Genomic DNA, 15,756 nt, shown 5'->3' on the forward strand with positions numbered 1-15,756 from the left:
TGTGAGAACACTATAAAAGAAATGGAAGAGCTTCTTTTTAGCATGCTTGGATGAAGATTAATGTTATGTTGCTGGATATTTGTTTATCGAGCTTGGAGGACGGAATTCCTCTTTGCTAGCATTCTCTTCGCTGTTGAAAGACGCAGTCAAGAGGATTAACGGTGTTTCCAAACATACTGGGTTTCATATAGTGTTTTGCTACAGTACGGATGAATAGTGTTTTGCTACAGTGCAGATGAATAGTGAATTTGCTACAGTGCGTGAACAGTATTTGCAACAAGTTTATTGTTTATTCTTGCTGATTTGAGGGTTTGGAAGGCTGCCAACTACATCTGCAAAAATACTACAGCAACTAATTCCAGGTTTCTTCTGTCAAATTTTGATACTTTTGCATTGTAGTTGCGGAATACGAGACTGATATTTGTTGCAGCATGTTAAACAATTGTATGAGCACATTTACATAGCAAAAATCAATATTTAATTAGCAACTAAAAAGTTTCAGATTTTTCTATATATTGTAGTATGTGTGCCAAGTGTTTGACAAAAATGCTATGTTGAGTTATTAAGAAAATTAATTGATATCATAAAGTAGCTTTCAAGTTTCTTTATTTGGGAAAAATAGGGGAGGATAGTACATAGTTTGATGCCTGTGCGTAGAAGTAACGGAATATGGGTCAAATCCTAGTTGTGTTCTTTCCACACAACATTGCATGTACTCATCAGCCGCCTCATAGCTGTGATTAATGCTTTGGACAGTCATTATATATATTTTTTGGTTCATCAGTTACTGGTATGACAGACCATAGTTCAAAATCTCATTTTGTCACTTATCAGCGACACATTAAAAAAAAAATCTCGACAAATATTGGAGATAAATCAGTAACTTCTCGAAAAATATCAAAAATTCCAAAACAATCTACAAGGCTGCCAAAGACTATTTCTCTCCTCCAAAACCCTTATTTCTCGCAAGAAGCAGAGATATTTGCCACTTCTTGGCGAGAATTTAATTTATGCGACACTCAATATATATAATTTGATTGTTCATTTTCTGGCTCGAATGAATGTTTATGGGGATATGGTAGATGATAGCAGTTTGAGATTACAAATTCATCATACAGCTAGGCGCTACATGTCAGACTTAACAAGCTTGAAATTTTGCATACCTGTGCTTGTGCATTCATTGCATAGCATGGTGCCTATTATGGAATAGTATCTATGTGCTTGTACATTCATAAAAAACCTTGGAACTATGCATATTTCTGAGATTTGGTAAACAAAAATCTCAATTGTATATTGAAGAACATTTACAGTATGTCCTCGACATTAGAGGATAGTTCACCTTCAGATTGAATCTAGCAAAGAGGCAAACAGTTACAAAAGTGCTTAGAATTTCTTTGCAGGTATATTTTGTGATATGGGAAGATGATGGAAGGCGCCAAACCTTTTAGAGTTTGAAGTTAATGCCTAATCCTCAATGGGGCATTTGTGTGAGCACATTCTCTCATAATTGCAAATTGAAACTCTCAATTTGCAAACAAGCAAACTGTTTGACAAATGTATCTAGTGGATTTGGTGAAAAGATTTGTTTTAAATTGGGAACATAATTGATATGGGATATTACACAGTTCCTTGCCCTCCTTCGTTTCCTTCTTTGTCCACATCTCTTTCATCATCCTCCTTTTATCTTTTTGGAGTGCCTGTATGGTCCAAGATTCCCCCTCATTATCACCATCTGTACTATAATCATGGCTGACTTTCTTATTCCCTCTAGATGTGTTGTTCTCACTCTCAATATCCATCGCCCAGATGCAAGCCTCTATATGGGAAGATGGAGGCACCACCTTTTTTTTCCTAATGGACAGAGTCAGTCCCTTGATGAACCATCTTTTCTTTAAAAGCCATCCAGGGGCTGGCTGTCTAGCTTTCCAATGGGTTCCTTTAGCCTATTATGGTAGGTCAGTATTGTCTCATTTTTTCTTGGCAGGTATTGTAAATTTCCACTACCACATCATCATCATCACAAAGTAATCTGAAGTCTACTTGAAATGCTTATTTCAATTATAGTAGGGAAGGTCTTCAACCAATAGTCCTAGTCATCTTGATTCTTTGCCTTCCATATGGTCCACATGTTTTCTAGTGGCGAATTGGGTGCTTCGATCCATCCCCACTAAGTTTGTGAAGTTTTTGCTTCTCTAAGGTGTTCAACATTTTTCTCCTATAGTCGACACCCTATGTATTGGGGGATCAGTTATTCCTCCACATCCTCGTTCTTCTCTTGCACCTTCAACCATGTGTGAATCCTCTTCCCTACCACCTGTATTGTATACACCTTGGTTACCTCCCTCATAGTACTGATACTCCCTCTTAGGAATTTCTAGTTTTGATTTCCCCTATTCTTGGCTCTTTTGATGTAGCAAGATTTCCAATGCCACATAAGGTACTTTCAAACAAGTTGGCTACCACCCCTTCAAGATTACTTTCCTCTCTATTGTCTTCCTTGGAGTGTATGGATGGTTCGGTACCAAGTCAACTTCCCAATTGTCTACATCAAACCCCTCTTGTACCCAAGGAATGCTTTGGAGTGGTAGTTCTCTTGCAATCTCTTGCCACTAATGTCTCGTGCTTTGTGTTCCACCATCAATGTTTGAGTGAATGTCAGTCTGATTAAAGGGAGTGGGTTTTTTCCACTACTTGTTGCAATCATTGTCCCCTCTTAGTCTATTCTTGAAAACAAGGACATCCTTATGATAGTTTCTACTTCCTTTTCTATTAGTGCTTCTTCCCCTATATGTCACCTTTTGTCCTTATTTGGCAAAATGGGATTTAATTACTAGAGTTGTTGGAGATGCGGCACCTACTTGTGCACTGTGTTATTTTTGTGTTCTTTCTGATTACTCATGGTTTGTTGGTTATTATTTATAATTCATCCATGTCTATTCAAATGTTATTGTTTGCATTATATGAAATAATACTTTCATAAGGCAGTAAACATTTTGCCATCACTGTCGAGTTTAAATTAGGAGGTCTGAGGAAGTGAGAATAGGCGGGATGGTAGAATAATGGGTTGCACCTTCAACCAACAAGTAGTGGTAATTAATAGCGATGTTGAGGACAATAACGAAGTGACTTGAGAAGACCAATCGACACTCGATTTTGTTCAAGCGTAGGATGTTTTGGTTGATGAGTACATGTAGCGAGAGGCTTGGGAGATAGCAGTCTCAACTAACAAGGTAAATGTCAAACTCTCAATAAGCAACCTTGTGTATGATCTTATGGGTTGTCTTCCAAGATTGTTGTCTTGCGCATTCTGGGAATTCCATGAACAACGTAAGGCAAGAGAGAGAGAACACCACAAGAAACAAACATTACAATGGTACAAAGATTGGAATTGAAGGGAGGAGGAACCGTTGATCATGTATGATAGGAAGATATATGTTTCATAGCATAGTATTCTTGTATCACCCACAACAACATAACTTGTTCCATTCTGACTACAAATAGACTTGACAGTTGGTTAAGTCTACTAACTGTCAACATATGACACCCCTTCGGAACAAGGTTTTATTATACTTCCAATTTAAACTAACAAATGTGTACTTAATTACTGTTGGCATTATTGTCATTTCCAATTACATTCCATCAAGGACGTCGTTCTTGTGCTCGGCTCACAAGGATTACAAGTTCAATCTGGATTTTGGTTGAAGAGCCCAACTATATTTTTGACTAAGGACTATTGAGCCAATACATCCATAATATTCGAAGACATCCATGAACGATAGTCTAAATTTATCCATTCCTATATCGCAAAGACCACAATGGAAATAGATTGATCATTGATGGCCCATCAGATTTCTCTAAGTTGATGAGGAAAAAATTAGTGAAGTGCGCTCAAGTTGTAGTACTGGGATGCATGACCTCCCAGGAAGTCCAGGTACTTCACCTCTATGAGCATTACCCAGATCCAACGAGTGCTAAGTGTTCTATTCATTCTCCCCTCTTGGCAAGAGTTGAATGAGCATGTCAAACTAGATATTTATAGATAGTATATCATCACTACCTGGGCTAACCCGCCTGGTGGGCTGCGTCCAAGGATGACCTTTTATGCAGAGCACTTTTTGGAGATCTATGATGGGATTATTGTTCGTCCTAGTTACTTATCTCAGAGGTGGTCTCATGCCCTACGTATCTCCCTAAGGTCCTTCAGAGTTGGTTCTCACCGTCTTCGGGCTCAAACTAATCATCATATTGATAGTGGTGAGTGGATTTGTAAGTTGTGTACTTTATAGGAGGTTGAGACAAAGATTCACTTTATTTTCGTTGCCCTATCTATTATGAGATTAGAGAGAGATTTTACTACTTGTTTCGGAATTGTTCTTCTCTTTCAGATTTAATTAGCTACTGTGATCAGAGATGTCTTGCACTTTATCTTCAGGAAGCCACCTTGCTCCGTGATAGTACTTTAAAGTCACTACTTCCTCACTAGCATTCATCTACTCAACTCATTACTACATTTTTCACACCCATATCTCCTTTACATGGTGTGAAGAGGTTGTCTAGCTCTACCAAATCTTGTTGTCATTCCAGATCTGTCAGACCCCAGACACAGTCTTCCACAAGATCGCAAAAGCAAACCAGAGGTTTTATCCATCCACGGTTGTCTCCTTCTGTGACTGACTTCTTTTTGCCTAGAAAGGATTCCTAGTCCTTGTTGTCGCTCTCCGTATCTTTCTTCTTCTTGTTTCTGTTGCTCGCTTTTCTCGAACACCGTTTGGTGCTCCTAATGTTGTCAGATATCTTGTTGTAATCTTCCAGATCCATAGACCTTTTGGTGGTCTTTTGTTGGACATTAATATCATTATCTTATCTTATCTCATAAGAGATGGGTCCATGTGAACCACCACTCATGAAACATGGGTCAATGAGTTTGACTCAAAAACCTACACAATTGAATCCTCATAGCAGTATCACAATTTGACTTGTTGTGGAAAATATCTCCTACTTGTCAAGAAATTAGAGCTCACAAAAAGCACCAAGAGCTCTGACTTATTGCGCTGGGAGGTTAAATCCTGCTGTAGTCAAATTCAGATTACTGAGGCATTTAGAAGGAACTATCTCCAGAACCATTCTTAGGTTGAGATCAAGATTTGGATTTACAATTTTCTCTGTTAACTTGCATATTCTAAAATTAGTGATTGCAGTTATCCAGTCAATCTGCAATTACTATTAGTTTGATTTGGCCTGGCTGCTCAAAATATCATGACTAACAATGCATGAACTTGGACCTTGAGACTATAAGATTGTACCCTAATGCCATGGGTTGTTATAATCCTGTTTGATTGAGTTTGGAAGAGTGTTGTGCCAATTTTGATTGAGGGAAATACATGAGCATTCATCTGATTTAAGAAATTTGAAAACAATTACTTTCATATGTATAAAAAAGCAAGTTACTTTTCCACCTAAACAAGTGTCTATTACCATTAGCATAAGGGTGGACTGTAAAGTTTATTACAGATTTCTCTGACAGTGCTGAAGAATGTATGTTTTTTATTTCATGTACAATCTCTGCAAATGAAGGATCTGATGTGCTCCACAATATGTATAATTACAATGCAAATATGAGATAAAAGTTCCTTCAAATCTGATATCTGTACTACCTCCGATCTGCCCGCATTAATCAATTCCAATGCTTGAAATATCGGGCGGTATACAATATCTATACAAAGGTGATCAGGTATATGGGTGAATGGGCATGTCTCCAAATGGAGACATGACCATTCACCGATACACCCGATCGGTGGTATGGTCACACCCGTTGACTAGTCATAACAAAACTAATGATTCCAAGACTTAACAAAGTCCAATGCAATCGATCATAATCATAATGAATGTGATCATTACTGAGATCATTCTCAGAAATAAACACAATAATTATATGCACAGTTGGTTCTGAATATTACAATCACCATGAATAATATAGATTATATTCATGCATATATACATATCAATATTCATACATACATACATACATATATATATATATATCCATGAATATATTCTCATACGATCAAAGATATTGTCTGAACCGAAGCTACATGTTTCAACACTCCCTCTTAGCTAGGGAAGACAAAGTGCATATGAATTCTTCTCATTATAAGAAGTAATATCCTCTAGATATTTTAAGAAAACCAAGTCTCATGATATTCTTTCAATTTTGTGTGCAGACAAATATCAAGTCTCATGATATCCTCCATAGAGGATCATGGCATATCCATAGATATTAAGTCACATAATATCCACCATGAGTTTAAACATATTGATCTTCAATAGATATTAAGTCACATGATATCCATCAACATGCTCTTTTAACTATTATGATTTCCAAGAATATCAAGTGACATTATATTCATCATAATCGTAATCTAATAATTTAAAGTCGTCACCTTATATTATTAGAGTCAACATTTCAATATAAAAGATTGTCCCCTTTTAATATTGAACATAGGGTAGGCCTATGAGTCATAGAGTCACACATATGACAAAAGAGTTTACACTTTAAACATCTTTATTAAATAAAACAAATTTACAAGGTTTGAGACTCAATCTCATTAACTTACATTTCAACCAAGCCAAGTTTCTTTCTAAAATGATCAACCTTCACTTTAGGAAGTGCCTTGGTAAGAATCTCATCTGTTTGATCACTTGTATTGATATATTCCAACTGAATAGCACTTCTTTCCACCATGTTTCTTACATAGTGGTAAGAAATTTCTATATGCTTGCATCTATCATGAAATACCGGATTCACGGATAATTTGATACAACTTCGGTTATCACAGTGAATAGTGGTAGGTTTCATAGGCTCACCAAACAAGTTAGAAAGCAACTTCTGAAGCCACACTGCTTCTCTAGCTCCCATTGCTACTACAATATACTCTACCTCAATAGAACTTTGAGCAACTGAAGCTTGCTTTCTGCAAATCCAAGAAATCACAATTGATCCTAAGTTGAAACAACATCCTAATGTGCTTTTCTGGTTTTCTACACTTCTGGCCCAATCAGAATTAGTATATCCATGTAACTCCAAGCTGGTATTCTCATATTTAAGTTCATACTCAATAGTACCTTGGAGATACCTTAATATATGCTTCAAAGCGACAAGATGAATCTCACGAGGTTCACACATGAATTGACTCAATGCATTCACAGCATAGTAGATGTCAGGTCGAGTATTTATAAGATACATTAGGGACCCAATTCTTTGTCTGTATAAAGTAGGATCAACTAGTTTGGATTCAGCACTTGCTTCTTTTAGCTTGTGTGTAGACATAGGTCGACAATCCCACATTCCAAATCTTTTCAAAATATCAACAATATACTTCTTTTGGTGTAGAAAGATATTCTCAGACTTCTAACGTACTTCCAATCCAAGAAAGTAATGAAGAATTCTTAAGTCCTTCATTTCAAATTCAGAAGCTAAATCTTTCTTACACTGATTAATGAGATGTTCTTCCCCTATAATCAAAAGGTCATCAACATAAAGAATTAGAATTTACATATCAAATTTAGTTACCTTGAAGTAAAGATTTGGATCAGCCACATTCTTGGTGAATCCAAGACTTAAAAGGTATTTCTCAATCCTTTCATACCAAGCACGGGGAGCTCGTTTGAGCCCATATAGAGCCTTCTTCAATTTACATACATAAGAGGTAGCATCACAAACCCTTCTGGTTGTTCTAGGTATACTTCTTCCTCGATTTTTCCATTAAGAAAACCAGTTTTTACATCCATTTGATGGATTTTCCAACCTTTGGCCGTTGCAATGGCTATTACAGCTCTAACAGAGGTGTACCTGGCAACTAGTGCAAAAGTTTCTTCAAAGTCGATTCCTTCCTTTTGAGAAAAACCTCTAGCCACAAAACGAGCTTTATGTTTTTCAATGTTGCCATCTGCAGCATACATAACTTTGAAGAGCCATTTTGAAGACACAACAGATTTTCCCTTAGGTCTAGGAACTATGTCCCAAACATCATTTTTTAGTATAGACTAATATTCTTCCACCATGGCAACTTTCTAGGCTTGATGTTTAAGTGCTTCAGAAGTACTTGAAGGTTCAAGGTTTGGACTCTCACACATGAAAGCATTGTATGTCAATTTTCTAGGTCTCTTGCTTTCTCGGAAAGTCCCTGAAGGTGCTACAAATCCATCTCCTTCCTGTATATTTTTTCTTGCCCAAAGTGGTCTTTTAGAATGATCAAGACTCTCTTCTTGAGTCTCAGGATGGATCTCAATTTCATTTGAAGTCTCTTTAGGGTACTCCCTTTGAATCTCAGGAGCAAGAGCCTCTTCTTGAGATACATCAAATGTATCTAGTTCATTAGAAGTTTTGGCTCTTCCGAAAGCAATGTCTTCCTCAAAAATGACATCTTTGCTTAGTTATATTTGTTTCTGTCCATGTAATGACCTTACTCAAATCTGATCTCAAAGTGTTGATAAGGAACTCAAGGAATATCGTCAAACAATTCACTTGCAACCTCCCAGCTTGCTAGTTTATGTGATCGGACTGATATAAATGCTTGTAGAAGAAACCAAAGTACTCCAAATGCTTAGAAATCAAACTACAATGCATAAACTCTAACCTAGAAGCATCAATGACTCAATTTCATCTTTAACAATGCTCATATATGACTTCTAAATGCAAAACATGCACCTATAGCCAACTGGTAATTTTAGCAAACAGTCGGTATGCAACCTATATGTTGATAAGAACATCTACAACCATTGACATTTTGTCAAATAGTTGGCATACATCTTCATATCACATTCAAATGAACATTACAACCATGTGAGACTTCCCAAAGATGATGTCTTATTGAAATGCAATTGCCTACACAAGTTTTCATAGAAATGCCAAGACTCTTGGCTTACAACATGACCCAACTGAAAATGCCAAAGTCTGATTACAATGTCTACCTACAGCAGTAGCTAGTATTTGTGATTTACAATGCAACTCCAAAGATTAAAACATGCTGATTATCACAGCTTGAATAAAAATGATGAACAAATACAATGACAATATTGAATTTAAAATCAAGTCTGATACCAAAATAAACATCTACAGCAGCTCTATAAAATGCATCTAAATGACACATAGATAGCATGAAATCTTCAAGGAACCTGTAGCTTGAAGTTGACTTGAGTCTCCAATGGTGAAGCAAGCATTATCTCAGAGGATGAAGGACCTTATGAACCCAAATCGAGCCACCTATGCTGCCACCCCTATTTCTGAAGCAATGGCAGATATAAGTAATATGCAGCCTCTTGGTTGCCAACAAAGACTCCAACAGGATCGCCTAGACCTCTAATATGAAGCGCCTCCACTCCTAGATGAAATTGTCCCAAGATGAAGTGTCTATGAGAAAAATCGAACCTCTCACACAAGCTGATATAAAGATAGAAATTCTGGAAATGACTGATATAAAAATCTGAGCATGCAATCGAACTCCTTCATGCCAAACTTGCGGAAGACTTAACACCAAAATGTCTCCACAAAGCCCTAAATCGAATCATACAAAAACTTGGCCAAAGGCCACTAACTTTTAACAATAGAGCTCAAATAGAAAGTCTGAGTAACTTTCTCCTAGTTGCAATAATTCAAGTGATATTTCACACCCTCATAATTGCTATCAATGGGAGTTTTCGTTCCCAAAGACAAATTGATTATCTGCAGACCACTTGGCTCCACAAATACTCAAGAAGAAATCATCAATCATCAACATCCAATCTGCTTGGTGAGAATGAAGCCCAAGATGCCTATTTATTCTTTTTCCTCCACTTTCTCCAGAAACTTCTAGAACATTATTTTATTTTATTTATTAAGTGACTTTATAAAATATTTTATAATTCAAATCACTTTATTAAATTAATTAAATATAACGTTACCTTTTAATATTTATTTATTTGATAACTTTATAAATAATTAACTTAATACCACTTATTTATTTAATTAAAATAATTAATTAGTCATCCTCATAAAATATTCATTATTTTGAACAACTTAATTAATTTAATTAATTAAATCAAATTACCTCCAAAACGGGGACATTACAGTCCAAGTATGTAGACTCTGTATCCTTTTACAGTTTCACTATAATCAATAAGGATACCTTTTCTTCCAAAAGGTTTTAACTTTGTCCTCTTCTCCTAAGGTACATGAACATACACAGGACATCCAAATATCTTTAAGTGACTGATGTCAGGTTTCTTTCCAGAAAATGCTTCTCCAAGGGTCTTATTGTCCAAATATGAGTGAGGACATCTATTCTAAATATAGATTGTTGTGTTAGATGCTTCAGCCTAGAAAGACATACTCAAGTTTTGATCAAAAATCATAGCCTTAGCAGCTTCTACAATAGTTTTGTTCTTCCTTTCAACAACTCCATTCTGTTGAGGATTGTAAGGGACTGTGAACTGCCTCTTAATCCCAGCAAGTTTGCAGAACTCTTTAAATATATCAGAAGTATACTCTTTCCCATTATCTATTCTTAAAACTTTAATGTTCTTCCCGGAGAAGTTCTCAATGATTGTTTTGAATTCTTTAAACTTAGAGAGAATCTCTTCAAATTCTTTCACTTAAGAAAGTATATCCATGTCTTCCTTGAAAAATCATCAATACATATCGCATAGTACAAGAACCCTCCTATAGATGGTATAGGCATGGGTTCACATAGATTAGAGTGTACTAGTTCCAACACATCTTTAGTTTTGCTCAAAATATGAGGAAATGGCTTTTTAGTGTTTTTCCCTAAGGCACAACCTTTACATAATTCATTGTAAATATGGCTTAACTTGGGCATTCCGGTTACTAACTTCTCCATTGATGTTAGGGGACGAAAGTTGATATGACCTAATCTTCTATGCCATATTTCATTTGAATTTGAGGTCTCGTGTACAAGTGCAAGGTTTGTCTTAGTGCATAGCTCATATAAAAGTCCTTGTCGTACTCCTATTGTTAGAGCCTTCTTTATGGTTGAATTCTTAGGCAATGCTAGTGATGGAGCAAAATTTTTGAGCCTCCATTTGCGCACATTTTCACTATGGACCAGTACATATATTTCATCTAGTCTGCAATCTATTACAAGGTAAGGTCTGGCCACGAGCGACAACATGAAGATATGCAGACCTATTGATCACAATTGTTGAGTTTGTCTCATTCAGGATAAAAGACCATTTTTAAAACATCATAACTAGCCCTGAGCATTCATTAAACAGTGCTTTCATTATTGGATAATTACTGTGATATTACAAAAAGGATCTGTTTCAGTATACAGAAGGAAATCCTAAGAATCTTTACTACAAGGTCCCCTATTTGATGTCAATCATCTTTGCTTCCCAATGAAAACTATTCCCAGCATATATTCTGTAACAGCCTGATCATTCTTCAATGTCACATATCTATTTCCGAGTAGCAGCTGAAATAACCATAGTTCCTATATGGCAAAATAATGGCTATAAATATAAACAGGTTTTCAAAGTTATCAAATGGAGTATATGTGTATGAACAGCAAGGACAGTGCTGTACAAGACAATTACACAGCAAAGAGCAGTAGGAAGTAATTGAAGCATTCAAATGAGTGAAGTATACACACCAACAATTAATGATCAATGTCAACCCAAATAAGGTTTATTTCATCACAGACATCAACTGCAACATATTAGAAAAATGGTGGTTTGATTAAATTAGTTGTGACAAATTCAGAAAAAATGAAATAAGAGATGTGTTTGTGGTAGCGACAAAATAGGACAATGCAAAAATGCCATGGCACTTTCAATGAGTGATCAACTATATTCAAAGCACATATCGATACTGAGAAACACTCATCATGTCATCTCCAATGGAAATTGGAAAGAAGAATATTATAAGGGAATCCTTACGAATTATCCCAGCACCAAAATATAAGGGATCTTTGACAATATCTAATGAGATATATTTTCCTAATTGAAAAACAAATAACTATGAAAATTCCATGACATTCAAACCGATGCCCAGCCTAGTCTCTCTGTGCGTTAGAAAGCACCTACAGTATTTGCTAAACAAGATGGGACGAGGATTAAACAATGAAGAGGATTAAAATTTACATCTTCTTAAACTTATGTCAACAAAAAGCTTCAAATATGTTCAGACAGTAAGTGTTATGCTAACATATATGTAGTTGACATCAGATAAACAAGCCATAAATATTAGAAGAAGATGGGGCTGGAGAATCATATGCGTGGATTCCATGTCACCCTGAAGAGTAGTCAGCGAAGCAATGAAAATCTTCAAGTTCGATGCGTGTCATCTGAAATAAAAGGCTCAATTCATCAGAAGATTGACCAAGCAATAAAGGTTGTGTATACCATTGAAGAGCAAAGGAATCCACATCAACAACCGACATCTATTACATAAGGCCTGATAGTTGCAATATAAATTATAATAATAAACAAACAAAATCTATCCTTGAGCGTGAGAGAATAAGGACTTCAAGGATGGATAACCAAGCCTTTCACAGACTACAGAGGGAATGACACGTAATTCTTCTTGATTACCTATCTCAATGTCTGAAGCCAGTTGATAAAATATTGATAATGTAATTGGAAGACAAGGTTGACTGAGTACGATCAAGTCTATTTGTTCCAAACAGTGTGATTAAGCCACCAATTATGTTTATTAATAAAAAAAGAAGTGTGACTTCTCATATGATGGAGTTGTTTCATGAAATTTGAAGATATAAATAGAGAAGAAATATATCGGACAAGACAGATTCACATATTCGAAGAAGAACATCTATATTCTCAAGAAGTATTTTATATCTACTTGTACAGAGGAATAAGAGCTATAATATGGCTTGTAATATAAATTCATTTATTTTATTTTAATAATAAAATAAAATGTTCTTTGTTTATTTTTAAAGACATGGAGATTTAAACTACAGATGATTCGTCCGTTCTAATTATTTTTTGAATTTTGTATACAATTTAAATGTTAGATAAGTGGACATGGTTATTTAGCATCTTAAACTCGATCATCACAGATATTGTGAAATATCAAATTGTTTCTATATCTATATCTAGTTTGTCTCCCTACCAAAGGAGTTAAAGTTCAATCTGGACTAATTTAAGATTGCATAAATATTTGATCTGTCGCATCTTGATTATTTATTTGTTGGCAGTATAAGTACGTAGAACATTATAAAGTTGTATGTGAAAATCTTCACTGAAGTTGACTCTATTGCCCAAATGAGCAGAAGCGCTAGTTTTTTAGTATTGAAGTCAAAAAATCTATAACTTCCTTCCTACAAGCATCAATTCTATTGTTTACAAATATTATATAATTCAAACACTCAACATTCAATCCTATTGTAATCGAGTTCAAGGACTTTGCCAACCGGAGAACTCTAAAGCTTAAATTCGCTATAGAAAATCCTTGCACTAGGCAATCAGCGTTTGAGGTGAGGGTTTACCCGCCTGGGTGTAGTGGAGTCTGAAGGGCAAGATAATCAAGAAGTATTCCTGTTCGTTGACCAGAACTAACTGAGAAGTCCTATCGAAGAAGTGGCAACCTCTTGGATTTCCAATCTGTGGTTTTGGGAACCAATAGCTAGTACTTTACCTCCCATGAATGCAATTCTATAACCATCATCTTCAAGTGCAAATACAGATATTAAATTCCTCTTAATATGTGTTACATAAAGAACTCCAAAAAGTTGAATAGAACTTCTAGATTTCAATTTTATGGTGTAGGTTCCAATTCCTATTATGGAATGTGCAAAATCATCACCAATTGTAACTTCATCTGTTTCTATTTGCATGCTTTCTAGGTTAGCCCAATATCCAGTAATGTGTTTTGAAGATCTACTGTCAACTATCCATGTATTAGATTCGGTTGAAATCTAGCTGGGCAATGCTGAATAGAAGGCATATTTCTCGAATTCATGTCCTTCATTTGATTTATCAGATTTTGCAAAAGATGCTTGAGGTTTAGATCAATCGGGACAATTTATTGCATAATGTCCTAATAGATCACGTCTAAAACATTGAATTTTTTATCAAATTTTGCAAAAGATGCTTGAGGTTTAGATCAATCGGGACAATTGATTGCACAATGTCCAAATAGATCACATCTAAAACACTGAATTTTGGACAAGTCTTTATTCTGTTTAGATTGACCTTTTCCATGAAAGTTTCTTTTCCTTCTATTGTTCTTCTCCTTTCCCTTCTTATGGGAGTTTGTAGTAAGAACTTAAATGTCTTCATCTAAGGTTTTGTGTTTTCCCTTAATTATTAATCTCGATTTTTCTTGAAGACAATCCGATCTTAGGCGATCTAGTTTTGGGATTTGAGACCTAGCACTTATACCTTGTACAAAAGATTCCCAAGAGTTTGGAAGTCCTCCTAATGCTATTAAGGATAATTCTTGATTGTCAATCTCATAACCAAGTGCAAATAATTGATCTCTCAAATCTGTGATTCTCATGAAGAAAGCATTTATAGTTTCTCCTTTATTCATGCTAACATTAATCATGCTAAATGTTTTGCCACAATAGGTACTATGTGGTCTCGAACAGCATCCACAATTATCTTTATGGCCTTTTCATTTTTCTCAATCCATTCTGATTTCGCGAGATCATCTTTAGGTTCCTCTTTGTCCTCTCTTACAAAAGATTCCAATTTGTTTTCTTTTAGCAACATCATTATACGAAGTTTCCAAGATTCAAAGTTATCATCACTTGCAAGGTGATGTTCGAATCTCAATACGTTTGTCATCTTTGTAGAGAGAATAGACTGTTCTTTAAAGTGAAATCTGATCCTTATAAACTTAATGCGATCTCTCCTTAGCCTTGCTCTCATACCATGTAAAGTTTATTACAGATTTCTCTGGCAGTGCTGAAGAATGTATGTTTTTTTATTTCATGTACAATCTCTGCAAATGAAGGATCTGATGTGCTCCACAATATGTATAATTACAATGCAAATATGAGATTAAAGTTCCTTCAAATTTGATATCCGTACTATCTCCGATCTGCCCACATTAATCAATTTTGATGCTTGCAATATGGGGTGGTATACAATATTTATAGTTATACAAAGGTGGTTGGGTATATGGGTGAATGGGCATGTCTCCAAACGGAGACATGACCATTCACCGATACACCCGATCAGTGGTATGGTCACCCCTGTTGATTAGTCATAACAAAAATAATGATTCCAAGACTTAACAAAGTCCAATGCAATTGATAATAATCATAATGAATGCGATCAGAGATATTGTCTGAACCGAAGCTACATGTTTCAATGGGGTATAAAATTATACCCATTGAAACTAATTTTACATTTAAAAACAGATTTTATTTTAATGTCAAGATATCAACCAGACTATACACACAAGCTAGGAGTTTAGATGCAACTGACATGTTTAAGACAATTAGAAATTGATCTTTAGTCTTATATAAATGAGTATAACCAGTCAGAATTCACTCTAAAATTACTTCCTAGATGGCAAAAGGAATAGCATACGTGATACTCAGTATTGGAAGTCCTCCTTCCATGCCAAGGTGAACAATTGTTCCATACCAGCTACCCTGCATGATAATTCAATAACAGTCAGCAAACATGAGCAATTCACAATCTTTCCATATGTTTGTTTACTAAGAAATTTAAATTCTGGTGCCACAACTCAAGCAGAAAAGAAAAGAAACAATAGGAATTACAATGAATACA

General features: G+C 35.5%; 1 protein-coding gene across 2 annotated transcripts in view; it reads right to left on the reverse strand.

Annotated features, from left to right (window-relative positions):
* The window catches only part of LOC149567521 (histone deacetylase 5-like), a 107,323-nt gene that overhangs the window by 20,294 nt on the left and 71,273 nt on the right, over positions 1-15,756 (reverse strand). For both annotated transcript variants that reach the window (XM_089820740.1, XM_089820741.1), the window contains one exon: positions 15,553-15,617. In XM_089820740.1, coding sequence (XP_089676866.1) covers positions 15,553-15,617 — 65 coding nt within the window. The remainder of the gene's footprint in view (positions 1-15,552; positions 15,618-15,756) is intronic.

This window comes from Cupressus sempervirens, chromosome 3 (genome assembly GCF_028749045.1).
Source record: "Cupressus sempervirens isolate cs-2001-9-10 chromosome 3, ASM2874904v1, whole genome shotgun sequence".
Classification (NCBI taxonomy): Eukaryota; Viridiplantae; Streptophyta; class Pinopsida; order Cupressales; family Cupressaceae; genus Cupressus; species Cupressus sempervirens.